Raw genomic sequence first — 21,316 nt, 5'->3', positions numbered from 1 at the left:
TGCCGAGGTCTAATGTAATGAGATACATATCTTATATCGCTTCACAGAACCTCAAAAACCTCTGCTCTTCAGGAATAATTATTTCCCATTCAATTAAATTCAAATGCTCGGGCTGCAGTTAAATGAAGTCAACTTATCTCCTTCTATAATTGGGGCAGGCTCCAGGGATTTTTTAAAACACTATCCCATGGCAAAAAGAGATGGGTTTGGGATGAAAAACTGCTTGGGAATTGAAACATGCCCACCCAGTTGAACTTGACTGAGAAAATGTAATATTAATAAGAATACTATTGTCATTATCAGCGATAACACCACCACAGCTAATTCGCTTATGATGTGCCAAGCATTTTCCATTCTTTTATACTCACAAAAACACTTTGAGGGTGGTATGATTCTTAGGGTCTAATTTTACAGGTGGTGAAGAACATAACAGGTATGGAATCATGAATTGGCTTGTGCATGGGTGCATGGTTAGGAAGCAACTGAGCCGAGATTTGGCCTCTGTGATTCCCATCCTATTTATTTATTTATTTATTTATTTATTTATTTATTTATTTATTTATTGTGATTTCCATCCTGAGAGCTTTCCCACATAACCAACTGCCTTCTTAAAGTTGTTTATGTAGACATTCTTCTGGAAATCACCTGGTTTTTTAGAGACCATCATGAAATGCTGCCATATTGAATTCCATTCTAAGAATCTGGATCATTATGGTTGGTGGAAAAAATGCCCAAGTGACTAGACTATATGTGAAGGTCTTTGCATTGCCAAAGGGTAGAAGTCATATAGCTATATGTAGAACATTTTTAAGAGAGTCACTTTAAGCAATTTAAAATAAAATACCACAGGGATTAAGTACCTAGCTACTCAACTACACTTATATGTTATAAAGCACAAAGCATGATACACATATCCAGGAAGTAAACAGGCTGCTTGTGTAAATGTGGTAGACCATTTCCAGATTTTTCCGGCAACAAGTTCTTGACACAGAGTAAAAGCTTAATAAATATTTGTTGGGTGACCAAATGAGAGATGAATGGATGAAATAATTTAGCCTCTTGTTAAATTATCTTGTTTTATATAAACACTTCCCAGGGTAACTGTTGCCAGGAATTTGAGAGGAAAACAAAACACTCAGGGGAAAAAAAAAAAAACCCTTAAAACTGTGTCTTATAAAATAGAGACAGATCTCATTGTTTCAAACAATTATTCTTACTTCTTTCAGGAACCCCAGGGTTTCAGGGAAGCAGATTTGGAAACCACTGTCTTCCACTCACATGTGAGTGATGGAGTAAGATGGAGAAAGACCTTGAATTTGGATAGATTTGAGGTCTGTGAGAAGGGGGAAAATCAATCCCTTCAACAAATCCCAAATGCCTTTATCTAGGTAGGTCTCCAGTGCCTCTACCTTTTTTCTTCTTCCTGTCCCTGTGTGCCTTGGTGTGCCCTCCCAGCAGGGCTGGAGGGGCCAGAATAGTGTTTATATCAGTACACCACAGTTATATAAGCAGCAGTGAAATATGCAGAAGTTAAGTCTGTGCAGACATAGAGTGGTTCAGTACACGGTGGTCAAACATACAGAGTAGGCAACAATAAAGAATGCTGGCTTTAGAAGCTGACACACCTGCACTTACATTCCTGCTCCATTACCTCTTAGCTCAGCGACCTCTCTGAGTATCACTTTCATCATCTGTGACATGGAAATAAAACAGGAGACCTGTGTCCTAAGTTTGTCACAAGAAATGAGGACCTCACTCAGGTAACGTGCCCTGGTCTGGCACAGAGCAGGTTCATGTAAACGCCCTTTCTATTATTATAATTATGCATAATAACACAACTACTATATATTTATTTATTATATGCCAAGTGACTTTTTATTATCACCTTTAACATTATCACCATTATTGTGTTTTTTATCACGTCGGAGAGTGGGTCTCAGATAAGAGAAGGGAGCAAGGCAATTCCACAACCAAAGGGACACTCCACGATCAAACTGACAACATGGCATCATTTTTCAGATTTTCATGCCCAGAACCTGCTCTTCTGGCTCCGTGAGGCCCTAGCCAGCATTTAAAGCACCTCTTGGGGCACCTGGGTGGCTCAGTTGGTTAAGTGTCAACTCTTGATTTTGGTTCAGGTTGTGATCTCAGGGTCTTGAGATTGAGCCCCGCATCTGGCTCTGTGCTGGGCATAGATCCTGTTTAAGATTTTCTCTCTCCTTATGTCTACCCCTGCCCCTGCCCTGCATTCCTGCCCCTTGCATGTGTGCACTCTCTCTCTCTCTCTCCAAAAAAAAAAAAAAAAAAAAAAGCACCTCCCATATTCTAGGCTCACTGTCAGGATCCGTACTTATGTGATCTAATTTAATCCTTATGAGAATTAGAGCTCAATATTCCCATTTCATAGTTGTGAAAACTGAGGCTCAGGAAACCAACTTGCTCAATGTTGCCCAGTTGGTACGTGATGTGTCTCTTATGTTTTCAAAGTACGAAATGGGTAATGTTTTCAAAGTACGAATTCTCCCCTCTCTCTCCATCTCCCTCAGCCTCACATGAAAACCACTTTCTTTTGTTTCCTGGAGACCATTCTCCAGATCTGATAATGACCTTCACTTCTCTAAGCTGACAGGACTTCACTGTTTCTTCCCTGTTGAAATCAGAGCCTAAATAAAGCCTGCAGCCAAGATGGTAGCCTGGGTGGAGGATCAGACTTCATCTGTGAGAACCACGCTGGCTTCCCAAACCACTTCTTCAGAATTCAGGTTCTTAACTAGACAACCTTGTTCATTGGCCCCAGAAGTCTATGAATTCTCTGAAATGGTACGTGGAATTGGGGGAGTATTTCTGGAGTGTATACACTTTCTCTGGGGGCAGCACTCCTAGCTTCCATGTAATTCTCAGATGGGTGCCTAATATGGTTTAGAACCTCTGCCTTAGGAAACCAAGAACTCCAGGATACAAGGAAAGAATCTGGACCAGATTAGGGGTCTTCAGGCTAATCTTGACCCTGCCACCTATGTTTTTCAGTTTCCCTATCTGTAAAATGGCTCGACACCCTCTGATTCAACAGGAAGAGGCAGGGATTGTATCTGGGGCTCTCTGCTGGCAAGCACACTATGTTCATTTTCCTCCTGTCCCTGATGGGGTAGATACAAGCCCAGGGTAGCACGAGAGGGGCAAGTTAGTTTGAGGACTAGGAATAAAGCCTCCAACCAGCTGGTGAAGCCAGATTATAAAGACAGTGCTGCCAACAAAATTGATTCTCTAGAGGCCAAAGACAGACTAGGCTTTATGTATGCACGGTGCAAAATTTAAAAATAGAAGTCAGGGGATAGATTGGCTTTTTCATTAGCATCGATGTATAATGTGGTAGATGTTAGTCTAGGATTTAAGATCAGAGAGACCGTAGTTCAAAATTCACTCTGCCACTTACTGGTTGCTATATTTTGGGCAAGTCACATTACCTCTCCGAGCCTCAGTAAAATGTTGTGTCTTCAGATGGCAGCACAGTGCCTGTCACTATTGGGTGCTAAAGCCATCTTGGCCGAATAACTGAATTTAAGGAATGAATGCAAAGATCTGGATCTTAGGAGACAGATGTGGGCTGAAATCATGACTTGGGAATCAGTGGCTCATAGAGTCATTAAAATGGACAGGAACTAGCTCTCTCATTTGAGACAGGGGCCACAAATTGTGGCCCCCAGGCTGAATCTAGCCTGTTTTCATAAATAAAGTTTTCTTGAAACACATCTATGCCCCTTTGTTTACATATGGTCTGTGGCTGTTTCGGTGCTATGATGGCAGGCGTGAGTAGTTGTGGCAGAGACCATCTGGCCCTCAAACTTAAATTATTTGCTATCTGGTACTCTACAGAAAAAAATCTGCTTTTTCTTTTTTTGAAAAGATTTTATTTATTCATGAGAGACACACAGAGAGAGGCAGAGACATAGGCAGAGGGAGAAGCAGGATCCCTGCTGGGAGCCCAATGCGGGACTCGATCCCAGGACCCTGGGTTCACCACCTGAGCCAAAGGCAGACGCTCAACCACTAAGCCACCCAGGTGCCCCAGTTCGCTCATTTTTTATTGGATTTAAGCGTCTGAAAGAGGAACTTGGAAAGGAGAAGTGGGTATGAAGAGTGACCAGAAAGACAAACTTCATTTCTTCATCCTTAACTTGAACTTCCTTATTGGACCAAAGAGAGGGTGGGGGTGGCATCTCACCTGCGTGCTCTGGCAGGACTGAGCTCCCGGCAGGCCTTGTCTCTCTCCCAGCTGTTGGTGCCCAAGGCCTCGGTGGCCAGATGCTGGCTCAGCTTCTCCGAGGGTCCATCCTGAGCTGGAACCAGAGGGCTGCTTTGGGGTTCTGTCCTACAGGGCAACAAATAAGGAGATGGAAATATTAGGATATGATAGATTTTTTTTTTTCTTTAAGGGAGAGAGAGAGAGAGAGAGAGAGAGAGTGTGTGTGTGTGTGTGTGTGCGCGCGCGCGCATGTGAGTGGGGGTGGGGAGGGGCAGAAACAGAGGGAGAAAGAGAATTTTAACTCAGAATTTTAATGACCCTGAGATTATGACTTGAGCTGAAATCAAGAGTAAGACCCTTAACCAACTGAGCCACCCAGGCGCCCTAGGATATGACAAATTCTTAATGTTCATCAAACATTCACACACATCCTAATATTTCCCAACTTCCTTTGCACTTAGGTTGGGGCCATAAGAGATTATATCTGGCCACTGGTCTCTGGGTGAGAGTGACATGAGTCACGTCTGGCTTGAGGCAGTAAGGTTTGTGTGCTTTCTTCAGCTCTCTCTCCCTTCTTTGCAGTGACCTCGGAGGCCACATACCCCGAAAAGTGAAGCTTACTTGCTGGAGGAGATACCTAAGCCACATCAGACTATGTATGTTAGAAATAAGCCTTTGTCAGGTTAAGCCACTGAGATTTAGGGGCTTATTTGTTACTGTGGCATTGCCTGGCCTATCCTGACAGAACCACAGGGAGAGGCTGGAAACCAGTGTTTCACTTCCTTGTTCAAAGCAGAAGAGGAGGCCAAAGCATGATAGGATTAGTTTCAACTCCCTTCACCAGTTCCGTCCCATTTCCCTGCCTTATCTCTGTATGGGATGGATATCCCTGGACTCAAATACTATTTTCACCATTTAGTAGATAGAGGACTCAGTTTCTCTGTTTTACAGTTTCCTCAATGGTAAGACAGGGAATAACATTAGTCCTTATGTTGTTGAATGGTCATGAAGACAAAATGAGATAACACGAAGCAAACAAAAGGCCTTTCCATTTCCCTTTACCTCCCTGTGAACCAAACCTCCACACTCTGGTGTCCTTAGCAGGTATAAGCCACCTACTTGGGATGCATGTATTTTGCATAAAGGCCTGAAGTGCCCTCCTCTGCCTCTGAGAAGAGTCCCAGGCAACTCTAGGAAATTACCTGAGTCCCACCTCCTTCTTTGAGTCCTGAAAAGAGGAAGGAGGTGCCGTGGGTACTCTGTCTTTGAAAACACTGTCACTCATACCTCTGGGCCCCCAACCAAGAAGAGTCAGGAGTTTGAGAGGCGCAGGTGGATTTGGCACCATCCAGTAAACTCGCCTCCCTCCTCACTCTGCAGAATCCAGATCAAGCACTGATCAAAGGCATTAGGATTTCTCCTCCACCAAGCACCTGCAGCCAGTGCCTCAAGACTGGTTTTATGACTCAGGATGAATGCATCTGATAAGCCTCCTGCTCCTTAGGGCTGCCTAGAGAGCAGGCCAAACCCAGTCAATATTGAAGGAAGGGCAGCAAAACACATCCATCTCTGTCAGCTGCTGATCAGTGCATCTTTAGAAGCAGAGGTGAGAGATGCTGCAAGCCCAGGAGGGATGGGGATTCTTGTCCAGACCTCCTCACCACCAACTCTAGGCTTCCTGAACTTCAATCTTCCATACACCTCTCTGCCCTGCTTCTCTTACTGTGAGGGTTCCATTTCCATGCCTCCAGTCTATTCATGCGGAATGCTGCCCTGGATCTTCAAACCACTTAGAGCTTGCAATGTCTGCCTGGTCCCCAGCAAAGCTTGCCTCTTCCCATGGTTGACCTGGCCTGGGCTAACCTGTGTCCAGGTCAGTTCTAAGTGTGGGGCTGCAGAGAATAAGGGGGAGTGTCCTCTGTGATAATGGAATTTACATTCGAGATGGAGGTATAAGGACATACACAAGTAATAATATGACTTACTGGATGGTAATAAATTATGGAGAAAATAAGCCAGTGTAATGGGAAGGGGTGACTGTTCTTTCGTAGAGAGTGTCAGGGAAGACCACTCTGAGGAAGTAATGGGATGGAGGTTTAAAGGATTAAGGACTAACCTTACAGTTTGTGGTGGTTTTAAAATGTGTTCACAGATTCTTTGACAGCCCTGCCATCAAAAGATGAAACCTAATTTCTCTCCCCTTCAGTACTGGCTGGGCTTAGTGATTCACTTTTAATGACTAGAAGGCAGTAGAAGTGATAGCGTGTGACTTCCAAGACTAGGTCACAAAGGCAGCCTCTGCCTCTCTCTGTTTGGATTGATCACTCGAGGGAAGCTGTCACCATGATGTGAGGACACTCAGGCAGCCCCGTGGAGAAGCTCTTGTGAAGAACAGCTGAGGCTTCCTGCCAACAGTCAGCACCAACATGGGCATGTCACCTCGGAAGTGGATCCTCCAGTCCCAGTGAAGCGTGAGATGACACTACCACCCTGGATGACATCTGACCACTGTCTCAATGTGAGATGGTCAGCCAGAGTCGCCTGGCCAAATTCCTGACTCACAGAAACTGTGAGACATTATTTGTTGTTGTCCTAAGCCACAAGGATTTGGGGGGTAAATTTGTTGTCAGGTAATGTAGAAGTTTGCATAGGTCAACCTGCAGGAAGTGGGAAATGTGCTCTAGGCTGAAGAAATGGCAGGTTCAGAGACCCTTGGCTTATATATATAATATATACAAGAAAAGGCAAGCAGGGCTAAAGTGGATAGAGGGGAGACCACGGACCAGGGTTCAGGTCTTGTAGGTCTTGTAGGTCTGTGGCTGAGATGGGAAGCCTTTGGAACAGAGGAGTGACATGGTCCAGCTTACATTTGGAAGCATCACTCCAGTCGCTTGAACAGAGGACAGAAGGGAGGGATGACAGGGACAGGGACACTAGTGTAACTGTCCAGGCTCTGATCAGTGGGTCAGGGATGAAGATGACAAGATGTGGTCAGGTTCTGATATTCGAAAGTAGAACTCGTATCATTTGCTGCTGGTTAAATGTGGGATGGGAGAGAATAGGGCATGGGAAGGGTCAAGGATGACTCCCTGGTTTTGAGCCTGAGCCACCAGCAGGGAGGAATCTCCACTGAAGAGGTGGAGACAGTGATGTCGGGAGCAGAGTTCTGGGGTGGCCTAAGCCCTGTTCCAGGATGTGACAGTCCCGTTGCTACTATGACTCCTAATACACGCTGTTGACATCTGATTGTCTTCTCTCATGCTAGACTATGAGCTCCCTGGGGGTAGGACCACGTCTTACTGTCCCAGAGCCCGCTGTGTGGTAAACACTCAACATTTGTTTAATGAATAAATGAAAGAGCACACGCTTTGGCTAAAGAGAACATGCATCTGTTTCAACAAGTTAGAAAGGGCTTTTGCGATGCTTTGAGCTAATCCGTTCATGTTAGAGTTGATGGAGATAAATCAGCCAATGTCTTGGTCAACTCAGACAGCTCAGTCAATACATTTTCTCTTCTACCCCGTATTTCTCTTAGAAAAGTGACCAGTGAACTTATCAATGTATGTGCATTGCCCAGAAGAGTGTTGAACTAGACATACACAAGAACAGCATTTTGGACTCTGGGGCATGATAGGAAACCATCACACAAATCTGTATCAAAGGCAAGCCCTCAATAGGAAAAAGAAAAAAAGAAAAAAAAAGAGAAAGAAAAACAAACTGATGTGAGCAATTTGGCAGTGAATGAATACATGATGAGTAAGTGCTGGCATTGTGTGGAAGGTCTCAGTGACTTCCGCTAATGGAGGGAGTGGAGGCATGGGTTATCTGCAGGGCAGGGACAGATGGGGGATGCTCTTGCCGGGCGCTGGGGGACAGGGCTTGGGATGAGGACAGCGCCTCATCCATCATTGCCAGCATCAGGGATGAGCAAATCCTGATGATGGTTTGATGAGGAAAAGGTACAATGTGGTTGCTGCATTTATAAGCTGACACACCTGACGTGTTCTCATTTTCTGTAGCCCTGGCTACACCATCCTGGCTATACAGACCACATCCCAGATTTTGTAATAAAACAAACAAAAAAACCTGAGCAAAACCAGAATTAATTCTTACCAGGCAGATAGGGAGTTGTGAGGGAAGGAAGAAAGGAATTCTCCATAATATCATAGAACTTTTAAGATCCTTTTTCAAGACGGTCTGACACTTTGCTTCTCTGCTTTCTTAAAAGTGAACGACTCAGAGGCCATGTAGGCCCAGGTTTCTAAAACCTGGCACACTATCAAAGGCTCCCAAGAAGCTGTTAAAAATATAGACTTCTCAGTCCCATCCCAGCCATAATAAATACAAGTCTCAACGGGGTGAAACCAGGAAATGCACGTCTTGAAGAAACGTCCCTGGTGATCTTGCTTCCTCTGGATTAAGAGTAAATCCAAACTGATTACCAGGTAATCTGTACCAGGTACCCGATAAAAGGCTCTGCATGATCTGGCCTCTGCACCCATCTCCTACCCTTCTCTCTGTCCCTTACTCTGCTCCAGCCACATGGCTTCCTTGCTGTCCCTCACATGGAACAGGGCCTTTGCTCAGAGCCTTTGCCCTTTGTTCCCTCCACTTGGTATGCTGCTCTTACAGTTCTGTGCATGGCCACTTCATTCAAATGTCACCTTCTCAGAGAGGCTCTCTCTGACCTGTTCTGTGATTTTGCCCCTGTGTTCACTGTCTCCATCACAGTTGTCTGCTGTGCCTTACCCCTGGACATTCGTTACTATTTGAAATTACTGTTTTATATGTTTATTTGCTAACCATTGGTCTTCTGGACTCAGATGTGAGCTTCATGAGAGTGGAAACTCACCTCTTTTCTTGCCAATGAATCCCCAGGGACATAGTGCCTGGCATAGTGTGCCTTTTTGCTCAATAAACAATTGTTGAATGAACGACTGGATGGATGGATGGATGGATGGATGGATGGATGGATGATGACTGATCCCATGTGGGAACCATAGATCAGAGTCAACATCTCTCCTATGTATAAAGAAGCAGTAGTTCAGGGAAAAGGGCCCATCTGATGTCACTCAGCATTTCAGTGAACTCAGACCTCAGCCATGGCACCCCCTCCTCCCTCATAGCCCCATTCTCTCTTCTCTCCCCGCCTCCCGATCTGCATCCTTACAGGGCTTTAAGAAAAATTTTATGTTCTATCTTTGCTGAGGAGTCCTGGCAGCTGCCTCGTTTTTACCACACGGCCCTTCGATGTTGCATAAAAAAGCACTTAAAAGGAGGCAAGATCTTCAGGGGACAGCTAAAACAGTGAAGTCAAGGGCCGCACACTCCACTTCACACAAGGAGGGAGGGGGCCATGCGTGCTGAATTCCTCAAGGCCTTCCAGCTCCGTTCCTGCTAATCAGCGACCTGGAGCTTAGATGCTGCTCTCCGTAGTCATGGCAACCAGCAGATTCCCAGCCTCTGATAAAAGTCAGGCCTGAACTTTCTACAAAACTCTCCAAGATGCCTGGCTCCCTAGCTGCTTCCCTGCTTCTCGCATCAAAGCACCCTGCTCTCAGCAAAGTGCTCAGTCAGCCCTGGGTTGGATACAGATTCTCATGCCCCAAGCACTAGATTGAGTTAAAGACCAATTGGGGAATCCGAGACAAAAACAGTGTTGGAGGAATAGGAAGCGTCCCCAGCCCTGGCTCTCCTCTGTATAGAGTAGGGAAACTGAGGTCTTCAATAGGCAAGGGGACTTGCCCAAAGCCACACGATGAGTGACTCCATCAGAGCTCTTTCCATGTCATGTAATTGTAGCAGCAGCCAGCATGTATCAAGCACCTGCTCTGTGCCAGACACAAGGACGGTCCGAGCACCATCTCGTTTAAGCTTCCACAGAAAGCTAGGAATAGGCCTGGTCATCCCTACTGTACAGGTAGGAGAGGAACAGACCCAGGGACAGTAAAGTGGCAAGAACACTAGCTGCTCTGCTTGTTTATGAAAGCATCAACTGAAGAAAAAGGAGAGAGATCTGGAAAACACTTTGAAAATGTAAGGAAGTATTAAGTGGGAGGATAGGGTGAAACTTGGTAATTTCATCGCAAGACAGGGATTTGCCTTATGTGTTTGGAGGAGGGGCTATATCTCAAGTTTGGCTTGAATGTTATATTCCACAAATAGGAAGGACATTTGGTCATTAGACTGGGGACACTTATTGCCTCCATCCCACAGCTAGCTTCTCCAGGGTGTTGAGTACTAATCCAGCGTCTCAGCTGATGCTGACAACTCTCTGTAAGTCACCCAGGTTAGTGAACTCCTCCCCATTACACAGATGAAGGCACTGAGACATGGAGAGACAAAGAGTCTTGCTTTCCTTCCAAGGCTCATGCCCCAGCTTCTTGTCCTGTGCCTGCATTTAGGCCTATGAATGATTCATCCTTGTCCCCCATACTTGGCCAGACACCTGTAACCTGCCTGTTTCAGGAGAGAGTGAAGGCTCACACCTTCGGCTCAAGAGTCCACCAGAAAGCTCAAGGCTTATCATGGGGCTGAGTCAGCCCACAAACAAGATGGATTTGGCTAATTTGTGCCTTGGTTCTTAGGGCTTCAGTCCTCGCCTAAGGTCTAGGTGCCAAGTCCTTTTTAAGGTTAATAAAGCCTGGTGAGGGGTGGGTAATCTGTGGAGGCTGTGGTTCTTTAAGCTTTGCTGTCATGGCTAGGAAAAGTATTGGAGCTTGGGAGAAGACTGGGGATTCCTGAGAGCCTCTGAGGGAGATGGCCCTGGAATCAGGGTCATTTGTGTTCATCCTAGTAGGAACAGAATAAGAAATAAGATTTTTTATGGAAGCTTGGCATGTCTCTCATTATGTCATTCATTTATGCAACAGCTGTTTGCTGAGCACCTACTTAGTATCAGATTTCAAGGACTGTGAAGTAACTAAGACTGGCTTCTGCTCTCAGCCTGAAAGGCAAGATAGATCCCTCTACTGGGAATTACAGTACAGTACAGTGATTTCAGAGGGCCATGGAACCACAGAGAGAGCACCTAATCCAGCCTGGGGAATGTGGGCGGATGGCCATGGAAGGTTTCCTAGAAAATGTATGGAAACTGGTCAGAAGAGTGGAGTAAGTAGCATTTAGAAAGAGGTCATGGCAGTTATCCGGATAAGACAGAGGGGCTGGAGGGGGGAAGCAAGAGTGGAAACTGGTTGATTTCACCAAGCAAAATGCCCATAAAGTCCATCCAGGTTGCCACAATGGCGGGGTTTCCTTCTTTTTTTGTGGCTGGGTAGTAGTCCATTGTGTACATATAAAACATTCTCTTTACCCACCCACCCACTGATGGACACTGATGGTATTACCATGTCCTGGCTATTGTCAGTGATGCTACAAAGCATATGGGGTACAGGAGAAAAGAAGCTGAGACTGGGGAGGAGGCCAGGGCCGGGGTCCTTCAGGGTCATGTGGAAGAGAGACAGGTGCTTCCCACCCCTTCCTTGCTCCTGAATCCCCTGGGGATCTTATTAGGCTGGAGGTGCTGACTCAGCAGGTCTGGGGTAGGGCCTATGCTTCTGTGCTTCTAACCGATGTGCAGGTGCTGCTGTGGCTCCGGGAACTGCACTTTGAATAACCAGATTGCAGATTTTATAAAGGATTCAGACCCGCCCCTGCAGGGTGGCCTACACAGACAAGCACAGCCCTCTAGCACACTCTCTCTTCCAGCAGGACGACGATGCTTGAGTTCAGCTCTCAGGGCTGAGAGTGTGTGAGTGTGTGAGCATGTGTGTGTGTGTGTGTGTGTGTGTGGTAAACACTCCTGTATATCAAAAATTGTCCAGGTCCCAAGTTCAGGTCAAGGGACGAAAGAACCATATGGAGAAAAATCAGCTCAGCACTTCTTACCCAGCTCAGTCAAGCGGGTCAGGCACCCAACATGCCTGGGTTGTGGACTCTCATCACTGAACACATCCATCCTCTGCCCTCCCATCAACCCCAAATTCAGCCAGTCATCTCTCCCTCCTCAGGCTGGCCTGCCGATTGCCGATTTGCCTAGTGAAAAGGCAAGCGGCTGAGAGGGGGACATTTGATTCTTGGGACTGCCTGGAATGCAGGCTTTCCCCAACTTGGGAAATGGCCAAATTCCAAAATGCTGTGGTTTTCCACTTGAATGGGCTGCAAAAAGTAATTAGGTGATGCTGAGAAAGTGCACAGGTCCTGGGATCCTACTGACCTGGGTTCAAGCCCTGATCCCACCCAGCTGGGTCACTTGAGACAAGAGTAACCTCTCTGGCTCCAGCCCAGGGCCCCCTCAGAACCTTTCTACAAGCTTTCCCTGCAGACAGGGTTTAGAGTTCTCCATGGAGCATGAGCGGCTGACTATATTTTCTTGCCAGGGGAGGGACATTGCTAGGTGAATCCCTTTGGGCGTCATTATAGCCACTGCTGGAGGAGGCACCAAGCAAGCAAGACCTGCTGGGAACAGGACAGAAGGCTCCAGCTCATGGTAGGAGGAGCCTTGGATTCAAGAGGCAAGAGCAGTAAAGACTGGTCCCAAGAAGGGCCACCAGGGACTACTCACTTATTCTTCATTCAGTCACTGATTCAATAAATATTTACTGAGCACCTACTATGTGTAGGCCATGTTCTCAGCACCGAACATGTAACAGAGAACAAGGCAGAAACAATCCGTTTGGCGGAGCTTGCATTCTACTGGGATGGGCAGAGGGAGGGGGAGCAGAAAACACGCATAACTCAGTGGTGAATACAGAGGCTGTTGGAAGTTGCAAAGAGAAGAGAAATGGAGGATAAAGAAAAGTGGGGATGCTACTGGGAGAGGGCTGGAATTTTAAATGCACTGAAACTAGAGCTGAGTGAGTAAGGGGAACAAAATCTGAGAGGGGAAGGCATCAGAGAGGTAACAAGGGACCAGATCACGGACAGGCTGGTGGACTCCTGCAAGAATTTGACTTTTTCTCTTAGTGAAATGAGAAGCCATTGGAGGGTTCCAAGAAGAAGAATGATGAGATCTGATGTAGGCTTTACAGGGTCTCTCTGGGGGCTTGATGAATGCAGTGCACAAGGGAGCCGGGATAAATGTAGGAGGACCAGCTGAGATTGTTGCAACCATCCACCTGAAGAGAAGATAGTGGCTGGGGTCAGTGTTGTCACTGCCATAATGCCAAGTGGTCAGATTCTGGACACAGACTGAAGTTGGACTCAGCAGAGTTTGCTCATGGATTGGATGTGGAAGTGAGAAATAAAGGGGTCTAGAGTGACTCCAAGGTTTGGCTCTGAGCAATAGAGAGGATGGAGCTGCTGGCTACTAAGAAGGTGAAGACGGGTGTTTGGGATGCCAATTAGACACCCACGTGGAAATGACAGGTAGCAGTTTAATGCCCAAGACTAGAGTTCAAAAAAACATTAGTGCTGGGGAGGTGCCTCTAAGAGATGTTGGCATTTAGATGGCATTTAAGGCCGTGTGATCAGATCTTCTTGGGGGTAACATGGAGTACCTCACTAGAGTGAGGCAAGAAGCTGAGGAAGTAGGTAAGCTCTGCGCCAGTGAGGTTTTAGAATAACAGGATGGCTCAATAGGACTGTCCCAGGCTTGTGGACTGGCTCTTAAAATACACAATTGACTACTGAGCAACACACGGATTGGGGGTGCCAGCCCCGTGCAGTCGAAAATTCATGTATCACTTTTGACTCTCCCCAAACTTAACTACTAGCAGCCTGCTGCTACGGATAACATAGTCAGGTAACACATGTCTTGTATGTCATATGTATTAGACACCATAGTCTTATAACAGAGTAAGCTAGAGAAAAGAGAATGTTATTAAGAACATCATGGGGAGGGGAGGTATCTGGGTGACAGCTGGTTAAGCATCTGCCTTCAGCTCGGGTCATGATGCAGAGTCCCGGGATTGAGCCCCACATTGGGCTCCCTGCTCAGGGGAGCGCCTGCTTCTTCCTCTCCCCCCTGCCTCTCCCCTGCTCACATTCTCTCTCTTGCTCTCTCTCTCTCTCTCTCTCAAATAGATAAATAAAATCTTAAAAAAAAAAAAGAACATAAGGACAATACACTTACGGTACTATGCTGTATTTATTGAAAAGAATCCACATAGATGTGGATCCTGTGCAGTTCAAACCTGGGTTGTTCACAGGTCTGCTGTGCTTATAACGTGTCTGACTCCTCCTGTTCATTCATTCCTCAGCTATTCATTAATTCATTCATCTGCTAAGCATCATTTTACTTCTGGTAGAGGGTCATTTCGAAATGCTCCAGACATGCTCCTTCCCCCAAGGAGGCCTTCCTCAGAGTCCAGAGGAAGACGTGGGTCGGGTTCATGAGAAACTCTCAGGAGCCAGAGTGACCCAGGGAAGAAGGGAAGAAGTCCTAAGGAGAGCGAGGGCAAGGTTGGAGAACATCTGCAGGGAGCGGGCAGGGTGACCGGTCTAGGGAGGGTTGGTAGAGCATGGTGATCAGATTCATCAAACAGACTCTCCTGGCCGCTCCCCAGCTGGGTGACCTTGAGCAAATCTCTTCACCTCTCTGGTGAAACACAAACTGTATGCACCTCAGGGGGCTGTCACGAGAATAAAATGGCATGATGTATGCTCGGTGCTTCCATGGCGGTCCTTTAAATACCAGCCACACTTTCCAGGGCAGGTCACGTTGTTCTCCAGCCTCACTGCTGATTCTGATCCCCTGTCCCCAGATGGCCAAAGGCAAAGGATTCTGGGAAGAGGAAGGACAGAGAGGTTGGCGTGCCCTTGAGCATCTCAGGAGTTCCTCCCTACACTGGGACCTTGCCTCTCTACCGTCAAGCGAAGTGGCTACTTCAGAACCCAGCGATAGCCCATTCCATGCTATGTCCAGGCATCTTTCTCTCTCAACAGCCCAGGGATGACTTTGTCTCTCCTTGTTGTCCCAGAGCCACCCACTGGAGTCTTTCATCAGCTAGAACTACAGTTGGGGGCGGGGGGCATGGGGCTTCTGAGAGTTTGGTGCAATTAGGACTCTGTGTTCCTGCACACACACACACACACACACACACACTCACACGTGTGCACACACGCCTCCTTCTCCGGGCTGAGGTTTGGAAGAAAATTCCTAACAAGCAGAGAGTAAAGCTGCCACTGAAATCTGCAGAGAGGACAGAACAGACAAGCCACAAATCTCGATGGCAGGCGGCGAGCAGGCGGTGAGCTCCTGAGGTCTGGGCTCGTTAGTTTTAAAATAACACAGCAGAGCAGTGAGATAAAGGGCTTCAGTGGGGGAAGCTGTCAGACACCTCGCCTCACACTGTTGGAACCACCCGAGGGGCCCCATCTCTCCTCCTGGGTTACAGAAACGCAGACTGCCAGCCGGGGCGGGGGCTGTGCGGCCAGATCACAGTCAGAGCTTGTCAGACGTAGGCCAGGCCTTGGAGGACTTTGAGCCCAAGCCTGGAGAAGTGGGGGTCTGGGGAGGCTGGGTGCTACACTCAGAGACCCTTGACAAATGAGCAGCTGAGCAGGGCCCACCACTCGGTTCCTTTGCTGCTGTGCCGGATGCTCTTGGCCACCTACGAGGTGGATGGGAATATTGGCTGCAGATGCCTCACAGGCAGCCCTTTGCAGGTTATGCCAACCCCACCCCCCCCCGGGGTGGGAGGGTAGGAAGGCAGTCCACAGCTGATGACTAAGTGACCTAGAAGTCCCAGAGACCTGCCCCCTTGCCTCAAGGTAGCACCAACTCTAGGCTGCGATCCACACTCCGGAGCACCCCCTGGGAGCAGGCTGAGGCTACACTCGGGTGAAACCACACTTTCCCTCTGCTTTCTGCTCCTGCCTTAACCCACTGCCTCACCTCCTTTCTCGTGAGAGCATACCCTCAGTAGGTCACATGCACCCCACCCTCTGTCTCGGGCTTTGTCTCTTGTGAATTCCATCAAAGACTCAGACCCAGACCAAGTTTTTCCTCTATCAAACTACGGTATGCAAAAGCAATGGTCGGGGAAGTACTGTATTTTTCAGATGGTCATGGGTTTGAATCTCTGCTTTGCTACTTCCGGGGTGTGTGACCCACAGGAAGTTAAATTTACTATCATCAGGCCTTAGTTTTCCCATCTGAGGATGGCAAATGTTAATGGGGGTTGTTCATAGTACCTGCCTCATAAGGTGGGTGTAAAATGCTTAGCACGTTTCCCAGATACATAAGAAATGCTCAGGATATGTTATTTGATGATGACGACGATGATGAAGATGGTGATGATGAGGATGGAGCCCCAAGGGCGAGGTTGGTCCCTGAGAACCCCATCAAGCAGCAGAAAGCTCTCAGAAGACTCCGCCCTGCAGCTTCAGCACCAATGGCCAGTGGGTTCTCAATCCACACCCTTCCATCCACCAGGGCCCCCTCCTTTAGGCTTGTCCCAGAGGCCCCATCCTTTGCCATCATGGTTCTTCTCTGACAAAGGATTCCCTGTGGGAGGGAGGGACCTCTGGAGGGAGCAGACGTCTGGCTTTACACAGAAGTGGCCATTTCTCAATGCCAGCTCAGGCATCCCGCTGTCCCACCTGTAGGAAATGGCTCCTCCACAGTAATTCTGATTAAAGAGTTGATGGGAAAGGTCTGTCCCTCCACTGGGACTTTTATCTGCTTTTTAAAAGTCAAACCCATTACTGCAGGATTGCGGGTTTATTAGGGAGCTTTATCTTTATTAGGCAGTCAGTTTTGTGATGATTGCCCTCCAACTCTGATGGGTTCCTCTCAGCTCCGGGAGGGCTTGGGCGCAGGGGTGGGTTGTGGCAGGGACACATCTCAGGAGGTGCCAGGGGATCTTGGGACAGCCCCTCCCTAGCACACCGGCAGAGATCTTTCTAAGCTCCGAAGTTTAGCTCAGGGCTCATGGTCCACGGGCAGCGACGGACCAACCAGGAGCCACCCAGAGCTTTGGAATCGGGTGGCCCGGAGCTCGGAAGCTGGTTCTGCCATTTTCAAGCTGTGATCTAGGACAAGTCACTTCATTTCACTTCTGCAGAACAGGGTTAATGATACCGTCCAGCTCGTAGAGATGATGCACGTAAAGTGCGTAACACCATTCCTGGTGCAGAGTAAGCACTTAATCAATGTTAGCTGTCACTGTAATTGTAATTATTCATTGTAAATAGACTTTGGGACACAGATGCCTGAATCTCTGTCTTTGCTCCAGCTGATCCCTCTACCCGCAGTGCCCTCTCCTCCTTTCTCTATAAAAAGAAACCCACCCATCCTTCCAGGTTCAGCTCAATGAGCTCACCCTCGTTTTCTGACCCTTACTGCCCATCCTCCTGAGGGAGCACATTCTTTACTTCACCATGTTTCAGGAACTCTTGGTAAATCCCTCCAAGATATTACAGCATGACCTTGAGCAAAGCCTCCCCTCTCTTTGAGCCTTGGTTTTCCCTTTTTTAAAAATGGGGATAAAACCTCATCTATTGAGGTGGTTGTGGAAAATATATGAATGAATATTAGACTAAGCAGAGTGTCAGATTATTGCTAACTATTGTTGCAACTATTACTGAAAGAGATTTGGTAGCTCCAGTATGAAAAACAATTTCTGCTCGGCGAGGAGCCTTATGGCTTAATCCTTTCCCTCTCATTTTTGAGGAGTGCATAGCTTCTAATCTGCCGGGAATAGCTTGGGACCCTGAAGGCCAGCTCCAGTGACCTCTACAGAACCTGTCCAATTACAAGATTTTTGTAAATCAGAATCTTTCTTGGGTCTAAATTGTCCCTAGCTTCTGACCTTTTTCTGAACACACTGGGGATGGGACAGTAGGGCTCTGAACCCACTAACATGACCCGTTAGCCCCCAATTTAAGGATGAGAGTTGTCACCTACAAACACATCTTCTCGGTGCCTAAGCGGAAGCCTGGGCATGCTGACTTCTCTAAGTCACTGTGTTTAAAGACATGGGATCTCACATTTATTGAGCACCTATGATGTGTCAGGCACTTCATCAGGCTTTTAAAACTCACTATTTCATTTAAGTCCTACAATAAAACTTTGGGGTGGTTATTGTAAGGGTTGGTTTTAGATGAGAAAACAGAAGTTCAGAGAGGCCTAGCGGCTTGTCTAAGGACACAAAGCAAGCAAGTGAGGGAACCCAGAGTTCTCAAGGAACTGTGGCTGGGTGTCCCTGGTCTCCGGACTGAGTATGGCTACGTGTTTACCCAGCTTTGGGGGTAACCATGTCCCTTTCTTCTGCTGACCGTGTCTTTGCCTCTCCTATGCTGACTGGTGTTCTGTCCTCCTATTTCCTCGCCTGCACCCGGTTCCTCGGCTGCTGTCTGCAGTCTATTGACCGAGACACTCAATCAATCAGCCAGCTTGCTCCGACAGCTAAAAAACACCCCGTCGACCAATTTCCCCTCCAGCGCCTTTCCGCGGACCATGAAACCTCACTAATTTGGAATTTGCAATGATTTCTGACACAGAACCTGCATTTCTCATTCCGGTAAAAAACAGTCTGAATGAAATGTCATCACAGGAACCCCTGGGGGGTTTTGAGCAAGGTCCCAGCAGCCAAAAGGCCCTTTTTGCCACTTCCTCCCTTTTGTTCTTGCTCCTGATTTCTTCCATCAGTATCCATTTTTATGTTGGATTCTAACTGACAGCACCATTATAAATGCTACCATTACCAATAATAACAGTGGCTATTCATGGAGCACCAGCTATGTGCCAGGCACTGTGCTAGGTGCTTTGCATTTGTTTACTCTGCCAAATATTCACCTTAATTCCTTGGGGTTGGTACAAAGAAACTAAGGCAAGAGGAGAATCCACTAAAAGGTGGGAGAGAGGGAATTTGAACCCAGACAGTCTACCTCCAGAATCCATGGTCTTAACCCTTAAATAAAACATAGTGCCTTTGGGACCGGGCACTGTGGGGGCCATCTGTGAACCCCGTGAACCCCAAAGTGCCTCCTGCTTTGGGTTTCTGAAAGCATTATGCAATGAGACAAGATAGCTCTGTGTCCTACAGCTGCATGATGGATGTCAACATCCAGGGTCAGCAGTCGTGGAAAAGCTGCCTCCTCACTCCACCACCAGGAGCAGTCCTGAAAGACACACAGCCTTCAAAAGAAACTGGTGGCAAAAGTCTGAGAAGGTTCAAAATCCTGTTTGAGAGTGTTGGTTGCCCTTGGGGACGCACCACTGACCCAGAGCTCTGGTTTCTTCCTATAGATATTTTTCTATATGCCGGTGGTAGAGATGAGAAACACACAACCAGAAAGCTATGCACTGTCCCACTCAGACCTTCCTTGTGCAAAGGTCTTGTGGCCTCCTTTCACATAAGCCCAGAGCGGATCTGCCTTTGTAGATTTGCAGTAGGGCATCCTCCTTTTTCATGGAGGGAGACATTGGTCACTCAGATTGCTTTGGGAATATGGTTTGAGTGGGAAAGAAAGATATACTATTAAAAAAAAATCATTGAAATGTTTTGATCCTACCAATTACCCATTGAGCTGGTATAGACTGAGCCTTGGTTCCCTGAACAAATCTCTCAGCCCCTGGTGGTGGGACCTGAGGCCAGAGACAAGTGTAGCCTGCAGGACTGAAGCACAGATCTTAAGACCAATCCAACACTCCTCAGACATAATGATGCTGCCTCCCTAGGAAGTGCATATTCGTGGTCACATTTTTACTTGCACCCAGGAACACATAAAATGGGTCCAGATGTGTGTGTGTGTATGCGTGCGTGTGTGTGTGTGTGTGTGTGTGTGTATAAGGCAGGGTGAAGCCTGGACCAAGATGTTCTCTGTATCAAGATGCATCATGTGGCAGGGTCAATTATGTCTAGAGTGGCCATGTAACTCATTGTCCAAACCAGGACCCTGGGGATTAAAAGGGGCGCTGACGGTAAGTGTCTCAGAGGGTGTATGGTCATCCTAGCCATCTCCTGTTTCTGATCATGAGTCTTGAGTGACAACTGCCCCCTCCACGTCTCCTCCCGAAGGGCCTCTGGCACCTCAAACCTAACCTGTGCAAACCTCACTACCCCGTCCATCCTCCCCCAGCTCCCCCTTCCAGCTTCTCATCCAAGCACTGACCTAGCCATCACCACGGACACTCCTCACATCTGACCCTTCTCACTCCAGGGGGCCTCGGTACCCATCTTCTCTCCACCTGCTCTGGCACCCACCCCGCGCCGGGGTCCAAGGCCTCTTCATCTCTCGCCCAGACAACAGTGGCTGCATCTTCTGTCACTCTGGCCCTGTCCAGCCCACTCTCCATGCGGCAGGCAGGGTCATTTTCCAGACACAGGCTTGAACACGTAGCTCCCTTCTGCGGAGCCCTGAGAAGCAAGCCCTCCCTCTCGATGTGGTTCTGGTTGCCTTCAAGGCCCAGGGCGGTGCTCTCCAGGTATGTCATTGTCTGAGGCTTCTCGGCCACTGTGCTTAAGCCTCCTGAAGTCCTTGTAGGGTCCCTGCCTCCTGGTGATCTGTCTGCCAGATGCAACTAAGGGCGTAGCCTGGCGCCAGACCGCTGGTTCAAACCCTGGTCTTGCCACTCTGTGAGCTTGGACAATTGACTTCCCTTCTCTGGGCCTTCCTTCTTCATCTGTAAGATGTGGATAGTGATAGTATAGGTACTATACTATTGGGTTATGTCATGGATTAACAGTGCATATATGTAAAGCTCTTGGAACAGTGCTTGGCACACACAGTAAGTGCTCTGTGTTTACTAAGAAATGAGCCCTCTTATCTTGCCTACTTTATGTTGAGGGCCTCCTGTCCATTTTTCAGATTTCAGCTTAGAATGTCACCTCCTCTGGGAAGCCTTCCCAGACTGCTAAGCGTGTTGTGTTCCTTCTCTATGTTCTCCCAGACTGCTAAGCGTGTTGTGTTCCTTCTCTATGTTCATAATACCCTTCCACTGCGATCATCTATTTAATTCTCTGTCCCCCTGCCCTGACCAGACTGTGAGTCCTTTGAGGCAGAGCCCAAGCCTTTTACTGCATTGTATCCTCAGCACCTAGGCGAGTGCCAGGCCCATGGTGTATCTTCAATAAATATTGGGTTGGATGGGAGAACTGAATGGATAAATAGCCTAATCAAGCAGTG

The 21,316-nt window shown here is 47.5% G+C and overlaps 1 protein-coding gene across 1 annotated transcript in view; it reads right to left on the bottom strand.

Annotated features, from left to right (window-relative positions):
* The window catches only part of SRRM4 (serine/arginine repetitive matrix 4), a 153,092-nt gene that overhangs the window by 40,877 nt on the left and 90,899 nt on the right, over positions 1-21,316 (bottom strand). The window contains exon 2 of the mRNA XM_038575269.1: positions 4,223-4,369. Within this exon, the coding sequence (XP_038431197.1) occupies positions 4,223-4,369 (147 nt within the window). The remainder of the gene's footprint in view (positions 1-4,222; positions 4,370-21,316) is intronic.

Source organism: Canis lupus, chromosome 26 (genome assembly GCF_011100685.1).
Source record: "Canis lupus familiaris isolate Mischka breed German Shepherd chromosome 26, alternate assembly UU_Cfam_GSD_1.0, whole genome shotgun sequence".
In the NCBI taxonomy this organism is placed as follows: Eukaryota; Metazoa; Chordata; class Mammalia; order Carnivora; family Canidae; genus Canis; species Canis lupus.
Note: the sequence above shows the minus strand (reverse complement) of the source record. Positions and strands in the feature narration are given on the sequence as shown.